This window comes from Rhagoletis zephyria, unplaced genomic scaffold (genome assembly GCF_001687245.7).
Source record: "Rhagoletis zephyria isolate East Lansing unplaced genomic scaffold, Rhagoletis_zephyria_1.1 Rzeph_scaffold_01074, whole genome shotgun sequence".
Taxonomy (NCBI): domain Eukaryota; kingdom Metazoa; phylum Arthropoda; class Insecta; order Diptera; family Tephritidae; genus Rhagoletis; species Rhagoletis zephyria.
Window position 1 is genome coordinate 42,682 of NW_016158158.1, and position 17,993 is coordinate 60,674.

The window sequence follows — 17,993 nt, forward strand, 5'->3', positions numbered from 1 at the left end:
GCGAAGTGTTAGAAAATTGTGAAAAGTGTATGATTTTGTATATGTTTTCTTACATTTTGGCGGCTAGACACTAATTTTAAACAATTTTTATTAATTTCATGCAGTTATAACATCGTAAATACTAAACACAAGCTCGAAAGGCTGGTTTTACTTATGAAAGAAAATCCCAATACTCTGTTGGCACGATCTCTGAAATCGTAGCGCTGTTGATAGTTTTAAAATATTTTAAATAGATTTGGCTCACAAACGCCTCTTTAGATGGTCGGAACTTTTTAATGAATCTGTAGACAAATTTCTTAAATATATTTTATATCAAAATATATTCGAAAGACTAATAAACTTAAACTCTCTTAAACATTTGCTACTCCTGGCCAGTTTACTAAGCTCTCATCCTCTGACGAATCGTTGAACCAGAACTCGTTGTACTCATTTTACCACGTTTTTATAAACTCGCTTTCTTTTTTATTTCATTTTCATTAGAACAAATTTACATAAATATGTAAAGCACACTATTTAGTTTGCTCGATTTGTAAACAAAGCTTCTCAGCAGTGAAAAATATACTATTGTGAACAACCTAAACGATCGAAATTCACAATAGCGCTATTCTTCATCGAATGAGCGCCATAATACCAAATGAAAATTCGTTCGCTTAGCACTTTCGACCACAGTCGAAAATCGAATGCAACTCATAATAGGGGCCTATGTTCGCTTAAGTACCCGCACCGAGGTACTTAAGCGGGTTCTTTTAAGTGCCCAACCCGCCCAAGTACCTCAAAAAGCTGAAATTTTTCGTGAGGTACTTAAGCAGGTTTTACTGTACTGTTTTTAATTAATTTATTATAATTATGTAGGAACAGTTTATCTAATAAGTATATCGCCCCAATATGCCAGTTCGAGTGCGAGTTTAATTTCAGTCTGGCTACGAACGAATAATTACAGCGCACAAAAAAATCACGAAACAAAACTTAGTGTAGGTTGTAGGTAGGGTCGACTAGAACAATTAAATTTTATGTGTACTCGACCCTAGTCACAACCTAAAATAAGTTTTGTTTCGGGGGCATTTCAGCTTCTTTTGTAGTACTGTTTAATAAAATTCTCTTTTGCCTATGAGGCATCTTAATATTAAATACATGGGGATTGATAATAGTTTTAAGGGTTTCAAGTAAATATATCAGCGTTGCCGCTTTGGTAATTTTTAACCAAAATTGGTAATTTTTTTCTTTATTTATCAAGTTTGGTAATTTGGTAATTTATTTTTCAATTTGGTAACTTTTTCTCTTCGGTCTTACATGTCAGATAGGTTAATCTTGGTTCTGGTTCCACAGTAGTAAGTGGCCCGTAAGCGTTTCCTTTTATAGAAAAACCAGGTAATCCTGAAAGTTTCGCAAGGCGAAAGTTGTTCCAGCGTTCCTTTGCTAATAGAATGGTGTGTTCTTTAAGAAACCCGCTTGAAAGTTTTGGGTGATCCCTGTCAGTTCGTCCGCATTTCAATTATGTACTATCAATTTTCCGGTGTACCCGGCAACATATAAATGAGTAGAATTCTACGTAAATACGTATGTTCTCATTCAAAAAGCTACGGCATTCAGCGGGGGACTTCACTCTGTCTATGTGTGAGTCGAAAGCTTTCTTTCAAGCGTTGAATTTTTGATATATTTTCTTGTCACTTGTTTACATACAGTGGTCGACAAAATTATAACCGCACCATATTTTGATAAGTTTTAACATGTTATTTCCTTTCTTTGTAATTTAATTTTGGTTATTTTTTATAAAAATATTGTTCTTTCTTTAACAGAACTCAAAAAAATTCAAACATCAAACTTTGTTCAATATTTAAAAAATTCAACCAACTTTCGTAAAAATTTTATGTTAATGGAATTGCCTGAAAAGCTTTATATAGAAAGGCCCTAACTGATATTGTCGCTGAATACAAAAAGCCGTAACTAAGTAAAAATCCAAAATTTCCCTTTTGTTTGTTTATGATGCATTTCATCCAATTATAAATCCGCACATCATTTTAAGCATACAAAATTTTAGTCAGTAACGGCTTTTTTTTGCGTATCAGCGACTATATGAGTTAGGGCCTTTCTATATTAAGATAACGATATGTACAGACATATCGAGCACTAACTGCCAAAATAACGTAAGCGACATTTTTTTTTTTTCCAAATTTTCTTTTTGATGCAGAAAGGCATCGATATGTATGTTTGTGCAGTTCTGCACATAAAATAAGCTTGGCAATGTTGAATTTGGTAACTTTTTCCGGTGATTTTGGTAAAAAATAAAAAAATTTTGTGGCAACACTGAAATATATAGTATTTCAGTGTTCAGTAAGGCAAGTATTAATTTAGGTAAAAGGTAAATATTTCACATTTAAGTGTGGACAGTATTTAAATGATTAATTTTGAGTACAGTAGCGGAAAATAAATGAATAATAAAAATGTGAATACAGATTGTTGAATCGGTTGTAATAATTTTGTTTTCCTTTCAATACATGCGTTTTTGTAAAAAACATTTTTACAGTTTTTAAAAGCAGTTCTTATATCGCGTACATATTCCTCCTCTGTGTAACCATTCTTTTTAAGCGCTTCTGCAAAGAAATATGTTGATTAGTTATAAATTTCCATACAAAATTAACTGTATTTTACCAAATATCGCATTATTGAAGGCCTTGTATTGCTTAAATGAAATTTTGTTATTGACGCCATCATAATTCATCATTAGGATGACTTTTCTGTCAATCGTTGTTTTTTGCTAAACCTTCAGGTGCAATAAGGGTTTTAATTATGGAAATCTGAAATTATATTAGGAACTATATAGATAATGCAAAAGTTATAATTCAGAAACAAAACGTACATAATGCTCTGAATTCTCGCTGCATGCAGATTCCATTTCCTTCATCTCGTTAATGCTAGGTATTGGGAACGATCTTTTCAGCTTGTTATCTGGAACATTTTTTTTTCATTTTTTCCAGCTTGTTGCAGTCAAATTGCTTTCTGTAAAATAAAGAGAAAACATAAGGTTATGTAGTTACAAAAAGTTGTATTACATCGATGGTCCTCTGCAATAACGACACAATTAATAAAATAAAAACCCTTACTTTGTCTAATTCTTGTATAATCCTTATCACTTACTTTAGTAAGGATTGGACATGGATTAGAAAAGGGTTAGAGACATGAGCCACTTAACAGTTGTAAGGGTTTTTCTTTTTTAATTTTGAATTGTGTCGTTATTGCAGAGGATCATCGATATGTCGAGCCATATAATTTTTAAAAAATGTCGCTTACTTTTTTCACTGTTATATCCCGATATAATGTTATGTATATGATTATGTTAACTTTAACACATACGCTCTACGTTTCCCAATTTTTGTAAAATTTGGTTTTGATTATCCAAAATAAGTTGTTGGTTACTTTCCAAAAGAGTTATTCGTTGCTCCAAATTTGTGTTTGCTGAAAAATGAGAAAGGGGTTGTACTTAAGTAATTAAGATAGGCATTTACATACATTAAATTTTACTTTTATTTTAAATTAATTTAATGTATATTATTACATTTTCACTTTCTTATATTTTTTATTTATAATATTTTAATATAACGGGGCGTATATTCAGAAGTAAATTGGTATTTGACTTATGGCGTTTTTTTTTTCTCGAAAAAAAGGTCACCTTCTTATATGGCAACACTATAAGAGTACAACATTTTAAAGAAAGAGCACGCAATATGCATGTGAAGATGCTGAGAAAAGAACACAAAAACTTGACAGTCCTGGCGCAGGGCAGAATAAATGCAACATTTTTTCGAGAAAAGAAAACGCTATTAGTTGTAGCTTTTTTGACAGATAGCCATTTATCTTACAAGACGGGTACCGGTTAGTTAACAAATGAAGTAATGGTTCGTGTTCACGCTTACGTTTGTTAAAAAACTCTTTATCTGTGTTCTGGCCGTGGGCAAGAAGTAACTAATTTCCCCGTGTTTCTACACGTCTGTGTGATTTTCTTATTCACTCTATCCCATTGCGTTTACGTTAGACTTTCTAGCTTCTTTCGCTCTAGTGTTATCTGGTACGTACGTTACAGCGGCTGTTAATCGTTTGTTAACAGCACCAGTTTCATCGTGTATCAGTTCTGTTATCTATGTTTCTGCAAACCAGTCTATCGGTTACCGTATTTATTAATTATTGTTTACCACAATACGTTTGATTGGTTACCCCCTTGGTTATCTATTTGTTACATTCATCAATTCCGTAGGTTACCTCGGATTTTGGATTGGTTATCTCTTTGGTTATCTAAATGTTACCTCGAACCCCTTTATCAATTACCTCAATTGTTATTTGTTCGTTACTTTCCAACCATATAACAGTTACCTAGCTTCCTTGAAATCCTTCCAATAAAAATATTTTACATTTAAAATTTTTTATTTGGGTATAATAATAATAATAATAGATTGGCGCTTACACATATGTTAGTGTTTGGCCGAGCTTCTCCTCCGATTTGTAGCGTGCGCCTTGATGTTGTCACACAAAGCGGAGGGACCTACAATTTTACGCCGACTCCGAACGGCGATTGTATTTTTATGAGAAGCTGTTTTTCATGGCAGAAATACACTCGGAGGTTTGCCATTGCCTGCCGAGGGACGACCGCTGTTAAGAAAAAACCTTTTTCTATATTTTTTGCGATGTTGCTTTGACCAGGGCTTGAACCCAGGCATTGCGGAGTGGAAGCGCGCACTGCTTACCACTACACCACAGCGGCCGGGTATGTAATCTTAAAATCCATGGTTGTTATAAATACAAATAAATTCTTGTTACAAATAACTACATTAACAACTTAATGAGTATTCTAGTTAATCAGCCCTATTCTGCATTTCGACTCGAATCGAAATTTTCTCCGTTTGGCAACTTTGGTATTGTGCGTTCCGTTTCGTTTCGATCAATCTTCGAAATTTACGATTATACCTATTCACATTTCGATCGTAGTTACGTTTTTCTAAGTTGCAAATCTGTTGACGGAGAACGTTTCGATTGTTATTTTCGTGGGTTTAAATATTAAAATTTTATAAAAAAAACTCATCATAAATGAATTTTCTCGATTTCTGTGTTTTCGCGAGCAGCAATACGGGCAATACGAAAAATTGACTCAAATAATGGCAACCAAAAGGGATATTGCGCAGGGTTTTCAAAGAGGAAGTCCAGGCGTTTTTGTTTTCATTATCTATAAATAAGACTGTGAAATGCACTGGATACAATTTATTCTTTTTATATAACATACATACGTACGTAAAATATGGAGGTATATAACAAAGATGATTTTATTATTGTACTCGTTTTTACTAACTTTTTAAAAAGTGGTGTGCATGTTGTCTCGAATACGATTTGCTATGGAAGGACAAGCTTTGTTCTTCCCCTCCTCCTGACGGCTTTCAAAATCGAATTCATTTGCGTTCAAGTTTTCCACTCTGTACTAAATGCAAATGTTATGGAGTGCTCAAACAACGTTTATAATTTCACTGGCTTTGAGCGGTGAGAATGCAGTTCAAGATGAATTTCTTATAATTCTTCCTCATCTGAAAAGGATCAAACATGTCTCTAAATCTCCGCCTTTCAACTTTCGCATCAGCAATCTGGGACTCGTTCTGCTCTTCAAGCAATAAAATTATGTTTCTACTTAAATTAAGAACAAACGAAATTTTATTTTTAAATTAAAATGAGTTAGATATATTTAGTTATTTTGAAATATTTACAAATTTTAACTTCATAAGCTACTATAGTTTGGTGCAATTATTTCTTTTGTTTTGTTTCGATTTCACACATTCCTAGGCAACCAGCTGATTTCGAAGATGTTTTCGCTCCTCCTCTTCTTCTTTTGATTCGAGCGTAACTCAGAATACCAAATTACGAATGTAGCGGAGCGGAATGCGGGAACGTAATCGAAATGCAGAATAGGGCTGAATAACTTAAAAAAGTAAATACCAATATCGAAATATAATTACAAATTATAATATAAAATCACAAAGTTTAAACTATGCTGAATATACGAATCTTAATTAGATAACTTAAAAGCATACATTAATTTACTAGAATATTAACTACTAAATACATTTACAACTGATCATATAAAATGAATTAAATATTAAGAGAAAATGATTGACCATTTAAACATTCATAATTTTATGAAAGAATACTTAAATATTAAGGACTGCTCTCGAAATCGTTGCGTAGTTATATTTAGATATATGTATAGTTTTAAATTAAGTTATATAATATATTAGTTAATAAAAACAATAATAATTAATACTAATAATGAGCACCATTGCTATGGAACACATAAATGTGTACATAAGCCTTTTAGATTTTTTCTTTTCAAAACTGTGGTTTGTGTGGATCTATATTTTTTACTTTACATCATAGATATTACTTATATTATTATATTTACTTTATATAATCTAACCGACATGGGGTCATCCATCTTTGATAGTGTTTCCTGTATTCTTGGAATTGCGTCGATATCATATCACTTAGCTGATCTTTCCTGTAAATAAAGACATCTTATAAATAACACTTATTTAACATAAAGGCTTAAAAAGTAATAGTTAATTGCCATAAAATAAACATTACATATTTTGTTTAATATACCAAAACTCATTTTATTTATTTATAGCTATACATGTATATAGAATGTATTAGTAATTAAAAAACTGATTTTGATTTTATAACTACACGTATGTATATTTACAACTTAGGCTAATATTTACATATTAATATTAATCCCTATCAGGCTGATATATAATTAAAACTATCTATATCTAAGTATTTACACCTTATTACTAGTTATAACTAAATACTTGTTAAAAGTTACTATATATTTACAACTTAAGCTATCTATGCCTTTAACGCGGATTCATCGTTATAGTTCAGAACTTTTCTTCACTGTGGTAGTTGTGTTTCTCTCTGGCAGAGCAATTTAGAAAAGATTTGGACGCATTTGGGTTGTTAACTCAATTTCAACTTTAGTTCTGCACTAGAACGATGAATCCATCTTTAAGCTATAAATATTTACATCTAATGTAATACAATGTATTAATACTTAGACTACCTTACTGCTTAACCTTAAGTTTGTGCTTTTTTTTGCTTAAACCTATTGTGACTAAGTGCTACATAACGCCAAATTTCATTAAGGGTCTGCTCCTTCGTGTTCTCCCCAAATACATCTAGAAAGAGTTTATATGAATGTATTAATTTTTAGAAAAACTGAATTTTAATAAACATTTTAATTGAAATTACATAATACTGACCGAAAACCAAGTCGATTCTTTTTCTTTGCGTCCCTCCAAATTATAGCCGGCCCCCAAGTTATCGTGCAGCAGCGCACACAGAACTCTGTCTACACTGCCTTTTACACCTTTTGACTTAACTAACAGCCGCATCTGAAAGATAAACGAGAATGTTTAAATAATTAAAGTAATCGAAATCAATGCGCATATATTAAAAAACAGCAAAATTATTACCAATGCATCACTACTGGCCTTTGTACAGAGTTTCGTCTCTACGGCTAGCAATGTCTCCTCTGATGACATGGGAAGCATGGAGGCGAGCTCTACGTATTCCTCGTCCTCTATGTCACCTGTGATGCGGGTAACCGATAGCTGAGTTCGCGCCGCGATGACTTTGCATTCACGTAATATTTTGCTTTGCGCTTGAACCTCAGCTTTCTCAGGCATTTGGAAAACAAAAAAAAAAATAAAATAAAATTTTTTAATATACAACGCTTTTATAAATGGACTAAAAAGTAGAAAATAATATTTCTCAGACCCACAGAATTTGTTTTGATAACTTTTGATTTTGAAATTTTAGCAAAAGTCATTATAAACAATTAATGACATTGAAAAAGAAAAACGTGGAGCGCATGCAGTACAAAGCATTCGATTTCATTGACAATAGTCAAACTACATAACATTCTACAGCGAAAGTACAAATTTGAGATCGATTTTAAGCGGTCGTTATTCATATGCCCCAAACATACATATGTTACTTTTCATATCAATTCAAGTGTATTACATGCGCCCCACGCTTTTCATTTTCAATGGCGCATATTCATAGTCATATTTAGTACTCAACTAAGTCGAAGCTATTCTAAGTCACAACTAAAGCTATTCATAGTCGCCTTAGTTTCGACTTTTCTGGCTAAGTACCAATTTAAAATTTAGTTTCGGCTGCAGCTACAACTAAGTCGTAACTAGGAAGAAGTATTTTATCAAATTAAGGGAAAACAGACGAAATATGTAAAAATTAATTTGGTAGAGGGTGATTTTGATAATATTGAATAATATCCAATTAAAATTTACAAAGATCGATCCATTTTAATCGGAAAATGAAATTAAATGCGTATTACAATTCGAATAAAGCTACATCACAATTATATAATTGGAATAATTTAGATAAATTTTCAAATAATAAGTCAGTTTCACGCTAGTTCTTTTAAAGTAAATTTGTGCATAACATTTAGATATCTACTATTTGTATGTTTCACACCATGCTTTCGATAAACATCGACTGCGGTTGTTCTGGTTATTTCACACAATTAACAAGAAAATGATACCTTATTCTTTTGCATAATCATGCAATGAAAATAAAAATTACATAAACGGATAATCAAACTTGATATTATTTAATAAAAATGTAATTTTTCCAAAATATCGTAAAGAAAAATCGATACATTTTCACACTCGTTTTGCTATATCGTAAACTAAGTCGAAACTACTTAGTAGAAGTCTGAAATGCGACTATGAATAGAGGTAAATTTTAAGTTGGTACTTAAATTTAAGTTGCAACTTTGTTAGTTTCGACTTAGTTGCTGGACTATGAATACGCGCCAATGTCATTAACTGTTTATAATGACTTTTGCTAAAATTTCAAAATCAAAAGTTATCAAAACAAATTCTGTGGGACTGAGAAATATTATTTTCTACTTTTTTGTCCATTTATAAAAGCGTTGTATATTAAATTTTTTTTTTTAATTCTATTTATTTTCTACTTTTTAGTCTTGTCTGTACAAAATTTTGCAATAGATATTAAAACAAGTAAGAAAGTCTAAGTTCGGGCGGAGCCGAACATTAAATACCCGGCGCAAGTATTAAATATATGTTTTTCACCTTTCCGAAAGCTACCGCTACATGGTAAACCGGGGTGTATCCATTTTGAGTAAATTATTGTCCTTAAATTTCGAAATATTGAAGTTTCAAGCATTTCTGAAATTTACTGTTACATGGAAAGGGGCCGTAATTTTAGTTCGATTTCAATAATTTTCAACGTTTTGCTTCTATGTGGCAAGCACAATAACCACACCGAGTTTGGTACAAATTGCTAGAACGGTTACCGAGATACATATATGTGATCATAAGTGGGCGGTGCCACGCCCATTTTTCAAAATTTTCTCTTAAGCGTATTTCTTGGTAGAGAATTGTTGCAAGCATCAATTTTGAATAAATTAGCTTTAATATTTACTGATTTATCGAAGATTTCGTATTTCTCTAAATTACCGTTATATGGGATGTGGGCGTGGTTATTGTCCGATTTTAAAAATTTTCGGCCATTTCGTATGTTATACCAAGGTTAACATCTGTGCCAAATTTGGAAGAAATTGGTGCAGCGGTTACCAAGATATACACATGTAACCATAAGTGGGCGTGGCTACGCCCATTTTCCAAAAATTTTTAATATTCTTATTTTTCGTCTAAAAGTTATTGTAAATATCAATTTTGAGTGAATAATCTTGAGTAGTTACTAAAATATCGCAGTTTTCGTATTTCTGAAAATTACCGTTATATGGGAGGTAGGCGTGGTTATTGTCCGATTTTGCCCATTTTCAATACCATCCGTCCTACGCCCGAAAGAAGTGCATATACCAAGTTTCGTTAAGATATCTCAATTTTTACTCGAGTTATCGTGTGCACAGACGGACGGACGGACGGACGGACGGACGGACGGACAGACAGTCAGCGCTTAATCGATTTCTCTTTTCATCCTGATCATTTATGTATACATATGTCTATATCTATCTCGATTCGTTTTGCCTGTTACAAACAACCGTTATGTGAACAAAGTTATAATACCCTTTTGCACAAGTGCGCTCGGGTATAATAATTCAACTTGCAGTGAAAGAGAACAGAAGACTATCCAAGCACAATGTTGTTTGCTCACATTTAGTATAAACATACATCTGTACATACATACATATATCTGCAGTCTATTTCATTTAAAGAAATTGTGTGTCGTCCATTGCCGCTGTGACGTATATAAATAGTGCATATACTTAGGTGCAATATTTAACTCTGGCGGGGCGACATCTAGAGTCTTATAATTGTATCTCATTGATATGATGCCTACAACGAGGTTGATATCTAGACTAGGTTGATATCTAGAATTTTCCATAAATAGCTTTGCTACATTTATAGTAGGTGCATTTTTTCTGCCACCGAGCTACAAAAGAACACTCGCTTAAATGACGAAATATACGCAAAGCAACAACACAAACTCGGCTATTTATCCGAGCTCAGCCAGGTCGGTTAAAAAATACGCGACCTGAAGGCTAGTGTTGGTAAGTGAAAAAACTGCTCTATTGTGAATTGTTAATGGGAATGCAGAGAACGTATATTTATAGAGAAGGCCAAGAACGGATCAGCGTGGAAACTGTCAAATACCAACAAAACTGGCGAAGCGCATTTTAAGAGCGGCAAGCCAGAGACAATCGAATTTTAACAGAGCCCAGCCAGAGGCAAAATAAATTTAACAGAAATTGTCTCATCAAAGCAAATGCATGTTTTCTTGTTAGACAGCGAAATGCTGATGGCTTTTTACGTTTTAACAACGCTTTTATTGTTCTTTAAATTGGTTAATTATTTAAAATAATGGCATGCATAGGTCGAAATATGTAATATGTACATATTTAGGGGATTCACAAGACGTGTTAACCGTCGTAAAATCTTAAGCTTAACACTTGTTTATGTAAAATAGCGGTTAAAATGGTTGGGGGGTTGGCTAATTATATATTCTTTATCAGTTTAAAAGAATTTCGGTTTAGTTAGAAATCCCCTAAAACCATTTTAATTAAAAAAGATGTTAACCTTAAGATTTTACGACGGTTAACACGTCTTGTGAATCCCCTAATTGTGTACATGCACATGTATGCGAGAGATACAATTTTGTGAATCTAAAATGTGAAAGTTATGCAAATATGTAGTATGCAATTGGCAAATTCGTTGGTGATTTGCCGTCGGCATTTGGGTTGAAAAAATCGACTTTTACTTTTTTACCGATTCATATGGTAGATGCTACGCTATTTTCAACGCAACAAACCGCAGTTTTATAGCTGCCTTAGTTTTTCCCCAAATTCACTTTAAAGATGGACACATTGACCAAAAAACGCAAATGCGCACTGTTTGGTGATTTGATGTCGGCATTAAAAGCGAAGAAAATCGGTTTTTATATTTTTAACGATATGGTAGCTAATAGGTACGCTGTCCTCAATGCAACAAACTGCAGTTTTCTAGCTGCCTTAGTTTTCTCACAAATCCACTTCAAAGATGAATACATTGACAAAGAACGTACAAATGCATTGATTGCACTGCACGTGTTAACTTCAAGGTTGTTTTTGTCGAAAAGTTATTTATATTGAGAAAAACTATATTATCATTTTTCACTGCTATACTCGTATTATATGTAAATAATGGGGCATATGCATAGTTAAAATAAAGCCGACACTAAAGTTACAGCTTTTTCATATCACTTTCAGTGGACTAGGCATCCGTGAAAAAAATATGCAACTAACTGTCTTCTTATTTGGGACTGACAAACTTAAACTTAGAGTAGACTTTATTTCATATACGAATATGCCCCAATAGTTTTGGAGGCAAATGAAAATGCATTTCCCCATGCATACGTATGTACATACGTACTCCATTAATTGATAACGTTTTTACATGCATACATATAAATGTATGTATGTGCATATTACTGCCAAAATACTACGAACACACACACAAATGTACATACCCTGCAGCGGGTTCGGAGACAATTGTCGCTTTCGTACTAGTTACATTACTAGTTCCAATAGCATATTATGATCCAGGCAGTAATAAATCGAGATATTGGTTACATATTGCACTTTCTAAAGGTTATTTTAATATAGTAGGCCGTTTTAATATAATAGTGCTCCCTTATTACATAAAGGAATTTGTTATTTATCATCTAAATACAAATAATACATTTTGAATACTTATCCATGTTATGTTTCCCTCGTGTGACCACCACGCAAATATCGGACATAAAAGTACCAAAATAAAGCAATACATATGTAGATACCCCTTCTTACATAACATTTCTATTTCTTAAATTATTTTGGGGGCAATTCACGTCAAATGTCCCTGCGCCCTGAGCGGTGCAAAACAAGCTACTGTTCGACTAGCTGCGAAGCAGACAGAAAATAGGAAAAATGATTCGAAAACTATGATTTCTATAGATTTTTGTACGGGCTATGCGATGGCACTGAGCGTTTTCCAAAATTTTCCCATTTTCATGGTGAAAATTCTGAACGAAAATTTATTTGTAATTTTTCTGAATTATGGTCATTTTTAATATTGTTTTTAGTTATCTCAATCGAAAGATCAAGTCTTTTTACATATAAATCACTAATAAAAAAGGACTTTTTTTACTTTTCCGAGTTATAAAGCCTTTTAGAGCGCAGCGCCCTAATCTGCTAACCGTGTGAGTCATAATAATATTGTTATAACTTTGCAGCTACTTGATGTTTAATTCTGAAACTTTCGCAAAAACTTCCCAACATAGTCATCTACAACACTGTTTTAAAACGAAAAATTTATTTCAAACTTTATAACACAGCTTTTGCATTTGAAAACAAACGCCCTCTTAATTCTCATAAAAAAGTTAAGTTTTATTTGTAGTGAGTATTAAGAAGTGGTGTTAAACTCAAATTCTTTGCAATAGTTTGTAGTTTATTGTGTGAAAATTTCAAATCGATCGACACACAAACGACTGAGATATAGCGCGTTAAAGTGACAATTTTGTTAAAATTATCAAGAATCAGTTCAGCCCAATAATAAAATTTCAAACAACGCCACGCTGCAGCTTTTGTACGTTCGATCACAGGAAAATAAATAGCAAAGGCAATAGCAAAGACAAATTTAAATTTGAACAAACCCTGCAGGGAGTGACGTTAGCTTATACCTAACTTTAGTCTGTTTACGCGAACACTAGTGCTAACTATTAACTGTGTATTTTGTTCGAAAAAAGCTAACTACTTTTGTGTGGCGATGGCCGCAAAAAAGTCAGACCTGGATACCTCTGCATTACATGTCAACTAGCTTGTAACTAACTACTTTTGGACATAAAATATCAATAAGAAAAAAAAAAAATTTTTTTGTTTTTTTACTTTTTTATTTACTTATTTATTTACTTTATTTTATTACATTTCATATTTGTTTACATACACCGTCAGACATAACTTCAAAATGATAGTATAAAATTTCGATTTTCCTTTTATTTGTCCTGAATATGAAAAAGAATCTGCGAAGTTCAGAAAAAAAGTGTATTGAAAGTAATTTTTGTATGAGGATATTTAATAGAGACTTGTAAAGAAAACCAACTCCCGATTGCGTCTGCATGACTCCTGCACGACTTTACAATTCACTTTAAGTTGGTTTTGTCATAGCTAATTAAAAGTGAGGTATTAATCGAAATCTCGCCAAAAAGCTAACTATAAGTTGGTTAGTTTTAGCAATTGATAATTTTTCACTGCAGGGAATTGTCACCTCCTAGGACAACTCCATGTTAAATGCGACAGTAGAAAGCATGGCTGGTAGATTTGCAAGGTACCGGTATTCGACTCCCGAAAACTAGTGAACTCACTAGTTCTGTACTAGTATTTCCGCTGCAGGGTATTTACAACTCACGGCAGCATACATACATATGCACATAATTACACACATACTCAAATACAACAATAACCCTGAAAAAAATGGGACTAATCCGGGATGACTCCGGGAGCAATCGCAAAGGAACATGCGACTAATACCATTTCTGATCTCTTTATATGGAATGAACTGTTCGCTTTTGTTCGAGCATGTCCTATGAAGAGACTAATTGTTCACCTTTATACCCGAAAGGGTATAAAAAGCGATTAGTCACTTTTAAAAAATAAAAATAAAAATTTGCGGCAGCTGAGATTCGAACCGGGTTGCTCAGTTTTGTTAGGCGAATGCTCTCTCTCAGGCTAACCTAATATTCACGCACGCCGCCAATTTACTGTCAAAAATTTATCATGCACATACATCTTGTATGGGACCAACCGAAATTGAACGGCGTGCGTATGAAGCTAACTCAATTTCCAATTTTTGTTCTGCGTGACATTGTGATTTGACGTTTCGCTCAATGAAATCAAATGCAAACGCACGCAAGCCAATTTCGGGTGACGCAAAAAAACAAATTCGACGGCGTGCGTACCAAACACAGCACATCTCCCCGCAAATTAATCTCCATCAAGCGCAACTTTTTCAATCCGACACAAAAATTCTAAAATCTTAAAATGAAGAAATCTCGGCCAGCCAAGTGAAAAGTGGCAACTATTTCTCTATATCCAGTAAAATAAGTTATCTCGAATTTTGGAAATGTTTGGTAATTTTTGGCAAAATACTCTATTTCTATGTTCCATATCAATATTTCAATCATTAACTAGTTTTTGAGATGTAATTTTAATAAACATTAAATAAAAGTGTACGTTTTCTGCAGGAAAATACATTGATTTTTTTTTTATAAAATCAAAACTTCTAAAATCACAAAAATATGTGGTTTTATCGGAAGTTCACAGATGTAACGTGGCAACTTAGCTCGTTTTCATATTTTTCGGTCCGAAATTGTAAAATTTTTGTCCATGACGCGCCACAATTTTTGTACAGGTGGGTCAATGTGCCTTGAACAAATTTTATATATATACAAAAAAATTATTTTATTTATTTTTTAATATTAAAATTTTCTATACTTCAAAGCGTTTATAAAAATATATTTACATATATGCACGGACGATTTTTAATATTTTTCAACCGTAAGCAAATCTTCAGTACCATAAAAGATTCAAACACATCAAAGTACAAGCAATGCAATGTCCACTTTACATGTGTATATGAAAGTATGCATGTATGCGTGTAAAAAATGCCAATTCCAGTTAGTGTTTAACCCATTTTAGCGGACATAGTTTTTTTGGTTTCAGCTGGTTCCAACTGTTAATGAAGCACAATTTTTATGGTTAATCTTGATGAAAGTTACATGTATCGTCGAGAACATGGTTACATGCAGAATTTTAAATTAATTAATATTATTCTCCATACAAAATGTACAAGTATTGCCATATTCAATGCAAAGTTATGCGAAAATCTAAATATTTCGTAAACGTAGGGTTAATGGTTTCGCGCACGTGCCAATCTGGAGCCGATTCGCAGAAATTGAATAATTTGTGTTGATGGAAGCGGCGAGGGGAGGACGAAAGCAGATCAGTCGTATATATGTATGCACATATGTACATTTATAAATGAATAGATACTTACATTTTTACGCGTTTGTCTTTTGTGATGCATGAAAAATTTGGTAGGAGAAATAGGTATTGAAATGAAGTTTACAAATATGTGCTTTATAAATTTAGGTTTAGTTATTAATAAATTAGATATGTAAATGACAATGTGGGGGACAAATATGTACATGAGTAGCGGAGCTGCCACCCATCCAATGGCAACTTCTTGCACTAGAAAAGATTTGAAAACTGCATTATTTCCCGAAATATTGAATATTTTGAAAAATTTCTTAAATAGTTTCGGCTTAGATTAGCGAGATTTTTACTAATTGCTGGGAAAATCGGACATTTTCAGATTTTTAGTATTTTTAAAATAAGTTTCCAAGTCGAAAACAATTAAAAACTGAATTATTTCCGTAAATATCGAAAATATATCGACTTAGTTTTGTGAGATCTCTACAAAAAAAAAAGGAAAATAATTCTTTTCAGTTTTTTTTTTAAATCCAATACCAATACAGTTTTTTACTTGCAAATAACACAAAAATTGGAAAATGTTATATAATATTTTCGATTTATTTTAACGTTGTGTGTACAAATCACCGAGAAGAAACTATTTTTTCCCCTTAAAAACTCTATTTACAAAAAAATCTAATACCAATGAAGTTTTATAATTGAAAATCTAACAAAAAATTACAAAAATCGAAAAATGCTATATAACATTTTCGATTTATTTTCACGATATTTGTAGAAATCACCGGGAAAAGGGATTTTTTTATCAAAAAATATTTTCACAAAAAACACACTCATGGGACTTTTCTATGTGCAATTATTAATAAAATACCACAAAAATCGGAAAATGTTATATACTATTTTGGATTTAATTTCATGTTACTTGTACAAATCATTGAAAAAAAATTTAATTTTTTTTACTTGGGTTTTCTATTTGAAAATTTTCCCAAAATATCACAAAAATCATCAATATTCATATTTAATTAACATTCCAAACGCTCTTGTGAGATTTAGCTCTGTTAATATTCTTCTTTTCTGGTTTGTATTTTGCTTTCGCTGTTAAGTATTCCAAATATTTGTCGCTCTTAAAATGCGCTTCGCCAGTTTTGTTGGCTCGAAAAATGTGGCATTCACAGTTCTTGGACCTTCTCTATAAATATACGTTCTCTGGGGAAAGTGGAGAGGGAAATTTTTGCTTCCTTTTGAACGTGACTTATATTTTAAAAGAGTATACATATATATTACGCAAATACCTCGCATAATTACTCAATTAAATTGGTTTTTGTATCTGAATCCCGTTAAACTAATCACATTTTCTTGCCAGCTACCAACAGGGTTAGCTAAAGGAAATTTTACCCGAGTTGAGGGTTCTTTTGTCGCTCGCTTACAAAATAATGCAGCTAGTATAAATGGTGGTCTGGACATACCAAAAATTGTCGGAACTCCGTAGATTTCCAATTGCTTATTTCATCGAAATCTCGGGTAATCCTGCTAAATTCAGATGGAACGAATTTTGCAAGAATCCTTAGCCTTTCATTCATCAGGCGAACATTTCCTTTAGACATAAGCAATTTAATTAGTTTTCTCATTACTCCTAAATCTACTAAGTGCATTGGATCCAAAGGAAACTGTGAAACCATGTTGAAATTCGCAGATTTTAATAAACTCTCACGCTCCTTATAATTATTACTATGATGACTGATATCTCGTCTGTTTTTAAATGTGTCGTCTCTCCGAAGTATTCCAACATTTGTCGAAAAACTAACTCCTCGTTTAAGGTGTTGGCTAGAACATATACATTAAGGACAAGCATTTCTTCCAGTGTGCGACATAACTCCAGTCACAAAGGCGTGGGCTGGAGAATCGCAGGTAAAGCATCTTACATTAAACTGTTTTATAACTTGATTTATACCAACTTTCACTCCGTTTGCCTTTAAGAGAATCTCTTCATCGCAAAATTGTCGGAGGAAGTCTTCAGGGTTGTTTGGTTTGCTTATCCCTTGAAAGCAGGCAATTAAAAAGGGGCTAACTTTGGGACCTACTATTGAGCCCAAAACAGGCCAAACATAGTTTCTAGCGGATTTTCTAAGCTTCAGTCCATCAATTCCGACATCAATATCTATGTGCTCGCTATTTTCTAAGAAATTGAATTCTAAAGAATTTAAATTACTTTCAATTCCTAAATATAATAATTTTCCTCCTGGTATATCATCGATATCAACTTTATCTCTATTTGTACCGAGGAGAGTTTTTGCAGATAATGGCAAACCGCTTACACCTACTCTGTTCATTGTTTGTAACAGATCCGTCAAAGTATTATGAGAAACGTTATTTCTTATAACCCACGCCTTTAACTCTAAGCGCTTATTCTCTTCAGGGTCCGTCCCTTCTACTTCCTCTACGCATTCGA

At 32.8% G+C, this 17,993-nt stretch overlaps 1 protein-coding gene and 1 long non-coding RNA gene across 2 annotated transcripts; both read right to left on the reverse strand.

Annotated features, from left to right (window-relative positions):
- Nucleotides 1-2,575: 2,575 nt before the first annotated feature.
- LOC108362699 (uncharacterized) lies at nt 2,576-3,539 on the reverse strand. Its single transcript, XR_001847508.1, has 3 exons — nt 3,352-3,539; nt 2,858-2,997; nt 2,576-2,795 (listed from the first exon to the last, which is right to left on the reverse strand). It is a non-coding gene; the product is annotated as an uncharacterized LOC108362699 (long non-coding RNA).
- Nucleotides 3,540-7,118: 3,579 nt separating this feature from the next.
- LOC108362700 (uncharacterized) lies at nt 7,119-7,718 on the reverse strand. The gene is made up of 3 exons (XM_017615788.1): nt 7,506-7,718; nt 7,293-7,424; nt 7,119-7,208 (listed from the first exon to the last, which is right to left on the reverse strand). Exons 1-3 carry the CDS (start codon nt 7,716-7,718, stop codon nt 7,152-7,154), a joined length of 402 nt encoding a protein of 133 aa, XP_017471277.1. The 3' UTR covers nt 7,119-7,151.
- Nucleotides 7,719-17,993: the final 10,275 nt, after the last annotated feature.